Source organism: Gigantopelta aegis, chromosome 8, assembly GCF_016097555.1.
Source record: "Gigantopelta aegis isolate Gae_Host chromosome 8, Gae_host_genome, whole genome shotgun sequence".
NCBI classification, from domain to species: Eukaryota; Metazoa; Mollusca; class Gastropoda; order Neomphalida; family Peltospiridae; genus Gigantopelta; species Gigantopelta aegis.
Window position 1 is genome coordinate 21036913 of NC_054706.1, and position 14655 is coordinate 21051567.

The 14655-nt window shown below is 34.7% G+C and overlaps 1 protein-coding gene across 2 annotated transcripts in view; it reads left to right on the plus strand.

The window, feature by feature from the left end:
- The window catches only part of LOC121379103 (protein sidekick-like), a 94719-nt gene that overhangs the window by 59598 nt on the left and 20466 nt on the right, over nt 1-14655 (plus strand). For both annotated transcript variants that reach the window (XM_041507574.1, XM_041507576.1), the window contains exons 16-24: nt 233-603; nt 1585-1834; nt 2463-2578; nt 3607-3793; nt 4340-4630; nt 7838-8036; nt 10528-10631; nt 11626-11696; nt 13335-13560. In XM_041507574.1, coding sequence (XP_041363508.1) covers nt 233-603; nt 1585-1834; nt 2463-2578; nt 3607-3793; nt 4340-4630; nt 7838-8036; nt 10528-10631; nt 11626-11696; nt 13335-13560 — 1815 coding nt within the window. The remainder of the gene's footprint in view (nt 1-232; nt 604-1584; nt 1835-2462; nt 2579-3606; nt 3794-4339; nt 4631-7837; nt 8037-10527; nt 10632-11625; nt 11697-13334; nt 13561-14655) is intronic.

Consider the following 14655-nt stretch of genomic DNA (forward strand, 5'->3'; position numbering starts at 1 on the left):
TTATAATTGTTGGAAACGTAAAAGAGTGGGGTTTTTCAAATTGCTATGTTATGAACTTTATGAGGTATATGAAAACACTTCAATTAAATTTTAAATTAATAATTAGTTATGAGACTAGTACGTCACTGTATTTGTAGTATTTGCTTCCATTTTAGATACCCCATTTATTTCATTAAGCTGATCTGATAACCTTGAGTTCTGCATTACTGAAAGACTTCACTTTTTGTTATAGAACTTCCCACCGAACCGTTTAACTTGGCATACAGCAACATAGAGGCCCGGTCTGTTCTTCTACAGTTTCTCCCGGGCTCCAACGGTAAGACATCGATCACGCTGTGGATTGTCGAAGCCCTCGAGGGTTCCAGCACCAGGTGGAAACATATCTACAACATCTCCAGCCCAAATGCTCGGGCCATCAACGTCCTAAATTTGAAACCATACACGAAGTATCGACTCCGTATTATCGCCGAGAACATTGTGGGGCGAAGTAATTCCAGTGCTCCGACACGTGAGTTTGAGACGAAGCAAGATGCACCGTCGAAACCACCGGGTAACGTCACTGTGAGGGCGCTGAATTCCACGGCATTGAGAATAAGCTGGACAGTAAGTTTGTTGTGTTTTAATTTATGTATAGATCTCATATTTATGCTGCTTTAACATATTTCTTGTTAAGAAATCAGAATATGACAAAGCTGATATTTGCTTAATTTGTAAAAAAAATTACAGGAATGATTTTGATTATTACAGTAAAAGGAAGAACTTACATTTCTAAAATTGAATTTTTGACCAATATAAAAACATGTGGGGAAATAAAATTTCAAAGAAAAAAATTATTTCATAAAATGTGTTTCTGCAATTTTATATTTTTAATAATAATAAATAATAATCTACTTCAAACAACTAAAAGGTAATCTTGATTTTTACATTACATGTATCTTTATTTAGTTTTTTGGCTAAAATGTCCTCTGGCCTGAGGTTAGAGTTGAAATAGCTGTAATTTAAAATGTGCTGTCATTTTTCTTTTTCTTTTTGACCATCTGGAAGAAGACGGGAATGTTTTATTTAATGATACACTCAATACATTTTATTTATGCCTATATATGGCATCAGACTTATGGTTAAGGATCACACAGGTAATGAAAGAGGAAACTCGCTGCCATCGTTCCATGGGTTACTCTTTTTTAAATAGCAGCAAGGCATCTTTTTTATGCACCTTCCCACAGACAGGATAGCACATATATGGCCTTTGTTACTTACCATCCTAGATGAATGAGTGAGTGAGTGAGTGAGTGAGTGAGTGAGTGAGTGAGTGAGTGAGTGAGTGAGTGAGTGAGTGAGTGAGTGAATGAATGAATGAATTAACAAATGAACGAAGAATGAAAACAAGTCTTAATAGGTACCACACCAACTGTTATAATTATTATATTTTAAGTGAATGAGTGAGTGAAAGAATGAATGAATGAATGAATGAATGAATGAATGAATGAATGAATGAATTAAGAAATGAATGAAGAATGAAAACAAGTCTTAATAGGTACCACACCAACTGTTATTATAATTATTATATTTTAATTTCTGTTTCAGCCTCTGTCCCTGGTAGACTGGAACGGAATCCCGCGAGGCTACAACATCTACTACCGCATGAAGATGCCGCAGGTGAGCCTCCCGGACTCCTCGTTCACTATCGTACAGCTGGAAAACGGCATGGACATCGAGAGCTACTTCCTCGTCAGCCTGCAGGAATGGGTCGCATATGAGGTCAAGATGAACTCCTACAATGATGTCGGTACCAGTCAATTCAGTCCAATTACCGGTGAACGAACACGGGAATCGGGTAAACCTCAGAATGATAAATTTTTTGTTTTGCATTTTGTTTTTATTACCTAGTGAGTGTTTTCTGACTGATACATACATGCTTATATACACAAAAGGGTATGCAGTAAAAATATAATTTGTGGTTTTGATCAATAGAAAAGGAAAATAGGCCTACAATTTGTGAGGAAAAATTCATTTTATCATCTAAAATAACCAAAACACTGAAGTTAATGATATTTGTGAAGTGGTGTGCAGGAACTAATATTTTTATAAAGGGATTATGGTTTCATAAAGTTATACCTGACTTAAAGATTACATCTTAAGTTTGTTTGAATTTAGAAGTACCCTTTTTCTAGAGGAAATATTTGTTCAATATGATTACAGTTTTTTGTTTTTTTACTTTTTATAATATTTCATTCCTGTTCTGGGCTGTTCAAATAAAATATCTTTTGTGTTTTTCACACAAGAAATTAACTAAAAGATATACATATTTATGTGGATAAAAAGAATTCAATTCAAGTAAATTTTGGCACTTGTATTTTTCACTCTTCACCTTTTCCCATTTTAAGTATACAGCATTCTTGTATAAAGTCTAGCTAGCTCTTCTCAGCTGACATCAAGTATAACAAAGTATAACTTATTCACAGTGCCCAGTGCTAGCCCGACAAGAGTGCATGCTGTGGCGAACTCGTCAACCAGTATTAATGTGACATGGCAGCCGGTGCCGCCACTCGAACAGAACGGAATGATTCTGGGATACAAGGTATGCTTGTTTAATTCATACAGACACTGTTTCATTTATAACCATAGATGATGCTCATAAATTGTTTTAAATATTTTCGATTTTGAGCATTTTGTGTTTGTGTCATTTTGATTTATTTCAGTAGACAAATAATTTAGTAAACTGTTTTTTAATCGCCCATTAAAGAATCTTTGTTGCATAAATTATCTCCCTTTGATAACTAGCATAAATTTGTTTATTACACCAGTGGTCACCAATAATGGAAAATATTTTCCATATTTTCTCAGTGGGAAATATTCTGCATTAGTCTTAACGAACAATACTATTGGACGATTTGACGCTTACAAGCCAGTGACCTTGTCGGTTCTAAATATGCCATTATCCCGATTTTGCAAAGACACAAAATTACATGTTTTTGGTGCTAAATTTATAACAAAATGTCATTTTAATGCAATTTATTATAGATTTTGTACCAAATTAAAGTTAACTTTTGTTTTTGAAAATTATTTATGAACGTGATTAAATTACAAAGTTATAGTAATATTCATAACAGTGCGTAAAATGGTTTACATTGTTTTTATACATGTACATGCATGTGTGTCAAAAGTGAAGGCTTTTAGAGACAAAATAGCTGAGGTAATAAATAGAATAACAAACTCAGTACCAGTTATTATAAAATTTATGTCCCTCGTAAAATAATTTTTATTTGTCACTCGCTAAAGCTCGTGAGAACTAAAAAATTATTTCACTTGGGACATAAATTTGATAATAACTGGTAACTCGTTTATTATTCTGTATACAATTGGCCTTGATAAATATTCACAAACCTTCATTAGGCAAATTAAACATGTACTTGAATGCATGTGTACATGTATCTGAGTTACAAATACTGTAATGAACATGATTTTGTTGTTTTCCTGTGGAGTGGTAATTAACTCAGTTAAAACAAACAAACTTTAACATTAAGTTGATTATTTTATTGTAGAATTATTAAGGTTTAACAAATATGCATGTAGTATATATGACAGTCCTTTGATATGTTTATCCAGGTTCAGTATTCGTCGTATGAGGAGAACATCCCGGCCAGGCAACAGGATGTGTTTGGCAACGGCACAATGAGCTCCACAGTGGGAGGACTGCGCAAGTTCGTCAAGTACGAGATTCAGGTCTTGGCGTACACACGGATGGGTGACGGCATGCTCAGCACTCCAGTGTCAGTAAAGACCTTTGAAGACTGTAAGTTCTATCAGTGATATAGACCTGTGTCAAAATAACACGTTTTTTTCAATGTCTTAAAATGAACAATATTGTTAATACATGTATAGTATTTGCCGTAAAGATATAGGTAGATTTCATGATTTAAGTGCAACTTAAAGTTTTATGTTTTTTAAGATAATTATTTAAACTAGATATTTGAAGTTTAAAATGTGCATCCATAAACAAATAAAAAGTACATAAATTATATATTTTTGGTTTTAAAACTACTACTGTATTAAAAATGGATATTTCAATTGAACTTTAAAATATATATAATGAAAGATGGAAGTCTTGGCTCATTAGGAATGAAATATTATAAGTAAATATATATCTGTATGTGTTTGTGTATGTGTGTGTGTGGTGTCATAAAGAAAGGAATGTTTTAAGTGAAAATTATATGTAATATATGACGTTAAACTTATCGTTTCAGATGTTTAAAGTGAAAGTTATAATTAGGTATTTTTTCCAGTCTATGCTCATAAATCCAAATTAATTGTACTGACTAATATTATTTACATTTTTCAGATCCGGGACCACCAATAATCATATACTTTCCGGTTGTGACCTACTCCTCTGCCTTAGTGGTGTGGAGCCCCCCTAAAGAGCCCAATGGCCTCATCTCTGCGTACCGAGTGACATACAAGAAGCAAGGCTCCAATGAGTCGAGTGCCGCGGCTGATCTACAGGCTGACCAGCTGAATCACACGGTGCTGGGGCTCCATAGAGAGACGTACTATGAGTTTTATGTCACTGCCAAGACAAGACTAGGATGGGGACAGGCTGCCAAGGTTTTAGTGTACACGATGAACGACAGAGGTACAGTATTGTAGTTTTACTGTTAAATGTGCTTTTAATGAGACCTACATGTATATGGATTAAGGTTAAATACCTCCATTAATTACTCCATGCAGTTCAATACAATTGTTATGTCAGAATATATTCCATGAAAAATACAACACTATCGAGATGGTCATGTGACTACTAATTTTAGAAAGTGCTCTCAACTGACGAGTACTGCAGAGGCGTATCTGGGGGGGGGAACAGGAGCCCCAGGCCCCCCTAAATTTCGTGATTGTTATAATTTTATTATATACAGTCAAATCCACTTAATTGGATGTCGGATTATTGTATATTTCGGATATTTGAATATGTTTGTCCTGCACGGAACCATTTGCCATTATGGCAATACAAAATCCAACGGTTAATTGGATGTGTTTTTTAACGTGTTTTCGGATATTTGAATATAAAATTATCCTTGCCGAATGGCAATTGCATGTAAAACATAGGAAAGTTTGTGTTACTTGATGTGTTTTTGTAAAATTTATGATCGTACGTAATACCATACTATCGTACATGCAGAAATGAATACTTTTAATTTTATTTAATTTCATTGTTAAAAAACAGAGAAAAGACTTACAACAAACTTGTTTTCTTGTTTCTTAAATTATTTCGGATGACTCGTTATTAATCAATACATTTCCGAATTACATCGTAATTAATCCATGAACTCAAATGTGACCCAATGGCCGAGACAATGCAGGACAATCAAGGATCAAAGTCGGTCATTCCCACCTTGTTGGCAGCCATGTGCGTTCCGTAAGCAGGCATCCCTTAATCTCATGTCGGCCACTTTTGAAGCAGTGTATGTTTAATCCATAAATAAACACTTGTCAGATATTTTTCTCTATGAATTGTCGGTGACAGTAACAAACAAAAGCCGTTTGCTACTAGTGTTATTTTTAGCGGGATCTTTTGATCACGTGATTTTTCCTCTGCAGCTCACAATGTGAAGCCCCATTTGGGGTGACCAATTATGGTGATTACTGTTTAAATTGTTAAATGCCGACAAAAGGTAAGTTGTAGGAGATTTTCTTAGCAAGTTGGATTAATCATCTTTTGGCTATAAATATTGACAAGAACTTTTTTTTCTTCACAATATCAACATGGCAAATAAACGGAAACAAAACGATTTATCTTTGGCTCAGAAATACGACGAGATATGTGCCCAGTATCTCGCCAATGCTAACCCAGAACGAAAAAGACAGAGAACAGGAAAAGCAGCCAATGTGGAGAAGGCCTTATCAGAATGGTTTTCCGTCGCCAGACAAAAAGACATTCCAATATCAGACCCAATATTAGCATTTGTGTTTGTGTTTTTCCTTCTGTTACATTGAATAACGGCCTTTCACTTATTTGACTTTGGCCAGTCTAGTTTACCTGTCAAATCAGTTACAAATGCACACAGATAATAGTCAGATAGACGTCCTGGTAAAGTACAGAAGATGGAAATGACTACTTATTCAAGATTATATTGGGTGGTGGGGGTGGGGTCTTGTTGCATTTGATTTACAAATGTACAAAGAAGTTAATAACGGCCGTTTAATTATCAAGAAGTTAATAACGGCCTTTTAATTATTTGACTGTGGCCAGTCTAATTGAGCTTCCGGTGGTTTTATCTGGGTCATTAGATGTTTAGTCACTTCTACTTCTAGGCGTACAAACGGCATTAACTGTTGCCTCGTGTATTTATCAAGTTTATAGACAAACTTGATAATGATAACAGTCACAATATGGAACTTGGAATCAGTATTTTATTAACACAAAATACTTACCGGTTTTTGACGAAAATTCCACATGTGATGAGGCCCAAATTGGGAGAATCGTAATTAGGGTTTGCATAAATCAACAAGAGATCTTAATTGGGTATATCGTATGTCGAAATTGTACCTTCGGTTTATTGAATATGCCGCTTATTTGAATATGATTTTGTTGCACGAGGCACATCCAAATAAGCGGATTTGACTGTATTAATGTTTTTTTTTTTTTATGATCCCCCTCCAAACCTCCCCCAAAGTTCCCTTGGCATTCCACCTCATGTCACTGGGGCCTCCCTAAATGAATTTTCTAGATCTGCCACTGTCAAACAAAATATTTAGGTTGACCACAAATGTTTTCAGTTAACAGCCCTCATGCCTGAACACTAACCCGTGTTGCTGTTATACAAGTATCACTATATCACTTGCACAGTTGTTATCAGTTAGTACTACATACATGTATATTACAAGTAACTTCAAACCAGTGGGTTATTTAACCTTCACACTAATGGATTAATGTTTTACAAAAAACTATTTTGAGCAGGTACAAATGTATAACTTTACTCATATTTTCACTTAAAACTTTTGTAAATACATAAAATAAAGTTTATATTTGGATCAGTATGTATTACTTTCGTGGGGTTTTCAAATTTTTCTAATATTTTAGATCAGTCAATGTTGATTAAAATTAGGCAAAACATTAAACAAGTTGCATTTATTTTTGGACATTTGTGGCCTGATGTCCAGTTTTTATTACCATTATTCCCACTAACTGTTTTTCAGACCAGAATTGTTTTTGGAAATGAAATACGATTCATATCCCAATATTTCGTGATTTCTGTTCTTGGTAAAACGGTCAAATTTATTATCAAATTAGCTGTTACAATCAGCTATCAATTCCTGAAAATGGCCGTGACCTTCTGCCATTGTTTTCAAGGAAAATACTAACCGAAAACCACTTTTTCAACTGAAAATTCCCAGGTATTTTCCATTGAAAAACTAAAGTTGCCATACTGTCAAATAATCTATTTCCTGTTGTACTATTATTATTTCCAGTGAGTGCCGTGTGCAAAACATATGCTCCTTCACAAAAGAAAGTGGCACTGAAAACTCCTAATTTGATGTGTAAATTTGTTTATGTAATAATGTCTGTTCTGGTAAATCAGTTTAACAGTAGTGTGTTGCATTAGTCTGGCCTAAAATACCTCATTCTAATTATAATTAAATTGCACTAATTTCCCAATCCCTTCACAGATAGGATCCTGCTGAAATATCCTTGATAAATCCCTGTACAGTACTGAGTAGTTACCACATTATGATAATAGGAGGAATGTGTAAAAATACTTTCGATGATCTGTGCATTTATATAGTTAAAATAATTTTTACATAGATTTTTGCATTCACTAAATTCAAACATGCTTTTTATCAGATCGTCCTGCCAGCCCATCAAAACCGACCATCGGCAGTTCGCAGGTTACTGCACGCAGCGTGACAATCAGCTGGAATCCTGGGAACGACAACTACGGGCCACTACGTAACTACACAGTTCAGTTTCAGCGCAGGCTGGGCATGTGGATCAGCGTCCGAGAGACCATAGCTCCAGAGAAAACGTCATACGTTGTGTCCAAGTGAGCTGTGTTTTCTAGTTAGGGCTGTTTTTCATGTGCATGTTTTTTTAGCATAGCGCAGAACATGCACCAAAAAATCAATTCTGTGGTTATCAAATGCAGGGCTCGAACTTAACGACGGCACTGACAGCACTTGCTCTTGTTGAGATATAAATAGCTGTAGGTCGGGATCTTCACTGATGGCACTTTTGTGCCATAGGTAAAAAGTGCCATAGGTAAAGCACCTCAACGATGGCAAAATGTATACACCTGGTGTACATTATCTGCCAATATGTAACATTTGTACATTTAAAATATGCCTACATACAGAAATAACTGTCATGTTTATTTGCTGCAAAAGTGATTTTATTAAAATATGCCATAGGCAAGATCAAAATTACTGTCGGTGGGCCGTTTCACCCATGGCAATTTGTTTTTAAATTGCTGTGGAAGACAAATTCTTAAAGGAAGGGACAATCAAGGCATTTAACCTGGTATGCATATTCAACGATATATATTGCACATTATTGCTTAATATCAACAAGTATAATCGTATAGTTAATTAATAAAACGGTTAAATGTGACGGCTATTATATATAACGGGTGCAGCCATTTTGTATCATCCCAGTGAATACGCCCTCTGACGAGCTGGTGGTTACGTAATACCTAACTTGTCATGTCAGGAATTAGTCTTAGAACTGAATAAACAAAACATACCTGATTTTTGCGGATGCATCGCAATATTCTATAATAATAGTCATCCCAGTAAGCCAGCAACAATTATATCTTATTTTTAATACAAAATAAACTACCATTATCAAAGTGTTGAAATAACTGTATTATGGTTTGTATATAAATTAACCCACATACTGAAATAATAATCGGAGTGTTTTCTTAGTTAATCGGTCTTTTCTTTCCATGGTCTGTACCTGTGGTTCCTGATTGGTAGGTGTATATTTAGACGGTCCCCAGACACTGTCTAGACACACTAAAAAGACGTGCCTCTTTTATTAAGATCACAGGGTGTTAACCGCACAGACACCCCTCTAATTGTAATCGATCAGCCGTCCTGCTTTATTACTGTAAGTAATTCTGTAAAAACCTTGATTAAGTAGACTTTCCCATCTAAAATCACAAAACTGACCAATTATGTAGTCCCAAAGAAAATAAAATTATCACTTGGGTATCGTGAGTGGTGGTTTTTGCTCGAACGTAGCAATAGGCCTAATAATATGCATTTTTTTCTTTGGTTTTTAAAAAAAAGAAAAATGCTATAACTCCATTTCGTTCTACTGATGCAAATTGAAATATATTTAGTTAAATAGTTTATTATACTATCAAGTCATTTATGTTGTTTTACAAGTCAAGTTGATGAAAGTGAAGCGCCTGTCATAAATTAGAGCATTTGTTTACACTGTGCGTAATAGAGAAGTTGGACCTGAACTGACGTCACTTCGCACCAAGCTATACCACTGGACGTCACCAAAAACGAAACAAAATGGCTGCCCCCAGTTAGCAGGAATAATCATGTTTTTTTATTAACTCTAAAATTACGAGTTTTTCATTTGTTAAAGTGTCAGTATGTGTTGGTGGTCCGGGTATGCATCTTTCCAACACATAAATCTCTTGTTTGAGTTTACTCTACCTTTAAGTTTGAGTCCTGCAAATGTGGTGCTTTTGGTAATGGCACCCCTGCCATGTAGAAAACAACCCCTTTTTGAAATGATCTGTGTATTAAGATAGTTCCAGAATTGATCATAGACAAGGGGTGGGGCAGTGGAGGAAAAAATTGATTTGTGTTGGTGGGTTAAATTTAATTTTGTTAATTCATACACCCTTGAATTAAAACTTTTTTTTGTATAAAGTAAGATGTTTAGGTATTTTGTGCTACAAGAGTTTTGTGTTCCAGGGAGATAACTTTAGCAAGATATTTTTATGTTTTAAAAGAGATGAATTTGAGTCATTTAAATACTTGTGACCATTTTCATATTAATGATGTAGTCATGCTCTCTATGGTAACTAAACATTTATGATGGAAGTACTATTTACATGTGACAATTTTAGTATTTTGTGCAAAATTATTTTTTTGTTCCTCTGAATATTATACTGCAGAGATCAATACATTACTTTCTGTAATTGCCCCTGTAATATATTCTGTCCCGGATCAGGCTTCTGGCTATCCAGAGACGGGACCTGGAACAGGCATGCCTGAAACCTTAGTGATATAGGAGCATGTTAAAATATATTGCACTCACACTTTCTGGCCACTTTGAAAGTTATAACAGTTTATTATGATCTTACGTTTTATTTTTACACTTATTTAAAAAAAATTACTACTGTTTTTAACCTTTTTTCTCTGTGTTGAAATGCCGTAAGAGTCTGACACTTTTTGTCCACAACATTATTTAATTTGACAGTGTGCTATGCACAGTCACACACTATCTAAGGGTTAAAAGGAGGTAAATTGATGTTGACCCCCGACTTTGTTAAGTTCAAAACCTTCATGTTTCAGTTTGCGGCCAAACACTTGGTACAAGTTTCGAGTTGCAGCGACCAATGATATTGGGACCAGTGAATACAGTGCTCCCTCAGCTGAAGTACAGACCCAACCCGACAGTATGTGCAGATATTTACACTTGTTGTTTGTTACATCAAAGACACCATACTTACAAACATTTTAAAGGGACATTCCTGAGTTCGCTGCAATTTTTAAGATGTTATCGACTAACAGAGACTTTTTAACGATTGTAATTACATATCAAATTTATTTTGCTTCATAAAGTATTACTGGCTGTATATTAAACATATTTTTAATCGTTCTAATATTTGTACTAGGTTAAATTTAATTTTATTTCCTAAAAATATTTTTTTTCGTATGTACAAAATCATTTGAAGACTAAATCCAGTTTGGGCTTGTTACAAGTATTAAGATGACCACAAACACATTGAATGTACAGACACTGATATTCTAAACAAGAAAATATATTTAATATTTAAGTTTAATCATAGAAATATTTTATTAGTCGGAAACATCTTACAATGCTGCAAACATGGGAACGTCCCTTAAAGTTCAGACTCAAGACTTTATCAATGTCTGTCGACATTTATAACTGCATGCTATTTGTTTATGTGAGTCTTTATTAAAGCCATATTTGTCTGTTTTGTTTAACAACACCCGTATCTAGCATTAAGGACAATTATATATATTAGTATTCACTATGTCGTATGCATTTTTATATTTTCAAAGAGTACTTAAAGGTGTATTAATCTGGTGTTTAGTCTCCACTTGTCTGCTGGAATTGTCTGCCATATTGAGCTCAGTAAAGTTCCAAGATTCAAAAATGAAAATTGCTGAGAGGGTTGACATGGACTTCTGTCAATTGTGTTTCACTAAAATCGTTTTGAATGATACAGTAGAGGGGTTTGATATACTGAATGAATGTAATTTTCATTTATAATCTATTTTTAGAGAAATAAGAAACTTAAATCAATGACAATATGCCTTTGAGGGTTAATTCTTTTAATGTTTTGAAAAAGTCATTAAGTCTAATACTTCTTTTTTTCCGGGACAATTTTGTCATCTGTTTTAATCAACCTCCAAACCTTTCAGAACCAGATGGTGCTCCACAGAATCTGAAGGTCAAGGCTGTCACCATGACATCTATCCAAGTGACATGGGAGGTAAGTCTGAGTTGTCTGTCTGCCTGGCTTTACTTGTGTGAATACTTACATTAATTTGTATATTGTTTGTTTAATGACACCACTATGTGTATTTTTGCTCCAGGATGTTGTTAAACATTCATTCATTGATGTTGCTTGACTTGGATTATACTGACAAGACAAAAATATGCTAACAATAATTTTGAAATGAGTAGTAGTTGTGGAATGTATTGTTGTTAATTAGTATAAGCTTGCTTTCATGTGTTCGTGCATTCATGATAAATTGTTCATTTACTAAAAATCTTAACTGCAAGAGAATGAATTTAAGAATTTATTATTTGCCGGTGATTTAGCTAATTATTTGTTACTTCTTTAGAAATCATCTATTCTGATTAAAAGTGAATTATATTCTTATTTTCTTCTTTGCTTAACTTTTATTTTGTCACGGAAAGCTCTTTCCATTTGTATAAAAATTGTCACCAAAAGTGATATAACATTTCTGTCAGCAATAAACTATTTTAAAAACAGGCTTACAGTTACCCCACTAGTTAGTAAAGATTACTTAAGAATTGAACTTGATAATTTTTTTATGTTCATGGAAACATGAACCACAGATTGGCATAGCATGTAAGTGCAAATCTATTTATACCTGGGTAAAATTGTTCTTTGAAATAGCAGTCAAACATTTTCGCCATTGTTTACTTCTTTATTCATTGCCACAAGTAAAAGTACAAAATCGATTTTCATGAACTTATGATCATCAGTTTTTAAGTCACATGACTTCATTTGGATTAATCCAAGAATTTATAACAAAAGAGTACAGGTTGGAATTACTATGATTTTTATTGCTCTATGATATACGTCTATTTTCAAGCTGCCAATTGAGGAGAGTTGGAATTTTCATACTATTGGGTTCCGCGTGCGCTACAAAAAAAACGTAGACCCTGTATGGAGTTTCCAGTTTGAGGATGATGGCACCACGACTGTGGTTGAAAGCTTGACCCACGGTCAAACTTATATACTGAGTGTTCAGGCCTATAACATATTTGGCAGTGGTCCTTGGAGCAATAATAATTTTATTGTTCTTGAACTTGGTAATTTTATGTATATATGTTATCCGTCGATATCAGCTTTTATTATTTTCTTTCATGTGGTGGTGCTTGATTGATGCCAAGAAAACCTCTCCAAAAAAATAATTTTCTGTTTGCACTTTTGTATATTTGGGTTTTATATTAAGATATTTACCCTGTGATGATAATATATCAAAGGTATATCAAAGGTTGCATTCCTGTCTATGGGAACTTATTCAAGGTCCCTGACTGGTCTTTGATAAGATGAGCCTCTGTTGAAATAATCATATGTTAAACATAGTCATAGGCATCATTAAACAAGTATTCCTCTCCCTCTCCTTTTTTCATCTTTTAAAACTGAGGTTATTTATCCTTTGATCCTTACCATTAACCAATTACTATTTTATCTGACCTTTAACCCCTGAGGTGTTGTTTTTTATATCTTAAAAACATTACCTTTCATTGGGAGTTGGTCATCTTGTGCATCGACCAAATCACTTGACCCATGTTATTGTTTTATTTGGTGTTGTGTGCATGCCTATCTTGTGGAGTGTATTTCAGTATTGTGCCTTCTTTCTCTGTTGTCCAGCAACCTCCCCAAGACTCGTGGAATGGGCAGATAGTGGGATACCTCGTCCAATACCGCCAGCTCCACTTGGCCGAGTTCCAGGAGGAATCCGTGTCGTTTGATCACAACAGCATTGGCCTGCAGAATCTTGTAGTTAAAAAACACTACGAGGTCCAGGTCCTAGCCTTCAATGTCATAGGTCAGGGACCTACCAGTACCCCGGCCACTATTTATGTAGGCGAAGCTGGTAAGGCAAAAATCGGTGATATCATTATGTTATAAAAAGGACTAATTAAATACTGTTCATTGGGGAAAGATGGACATTTTTTTGTAGGGAAGGGATGAAGCTTAAAAGAGAATTAAATTTATTCTAAAGAGCTCTTGTTCATCAGGTGCAATTGCAGGATTTTTGTAGGAAAGGGAAAAAAAATTATGTTTTATTTAACAACTCACTCAACACATTTTATTTACGGTTATATGGCATCAGACATATGGTTATGGACCACACAGATTTGGAGGAAACCCACTGTCGCCACTACATGGGCTACTCTTTCCGATTAGCAGGAAGGGATCTTTTATTTGCACTTCCCACAGGCAGGATAGCACAAACCTTGCCATTTGTTTAACCAGTTATGGATCACTGGTTGGTGCAAGTGGTTTACACCTACCCATTGAGCCTTGCATAGCACTCATTCAGGGTTTGGAGTCTGTATCTGGATTAAAAATCCCATGCCTCAACTGGGATCCGAACCCAGTACCTACCAGCCTGTAGACCGATGGCCTAACCACGATGCCACCAAGGCCGGTTTTGTAGGAAAGGGATGTAGTTTTTAAAGGGAATTAAGTGTATTCTAAAGTACACTAACATGTATAATATAATTATGTATCAGGTGTAAATACAGGGGTTTTATGGGAAGGGGTGAAGCTTAAAATGTTTCAGTTTCAATTTACATTAATGTATAATATCATTATTTATGAGGTATTGATGCAGGATTTTTGTTAGGAAAAAAGTGCAGGTTAAAAAAAGGTATTTAAAGTATTCCGACTCGAGCCAGAACTACGAAATGTTTGACATCCAATAGCCGATGATTAATTAATTAATGTGCTCTAGTGGTTTCGTTAAACAAAACAATCTTCAACTTTTTTAATTTTTGAAACTTCAAAGAATCACAAATAGTTTATTTGATAGGGACACTGTATTAAAAATCAACTATGTGTAAGTTTTTATGTTGAGATTATATTATCTTCAGTTGATACTTCTTCAAAAGTGGTCTTGACTTTGTTATTAAAAGAAATAGAAAGTATGGAAAAGTTTGACATGTGGGACCATTTGTTTAGATTT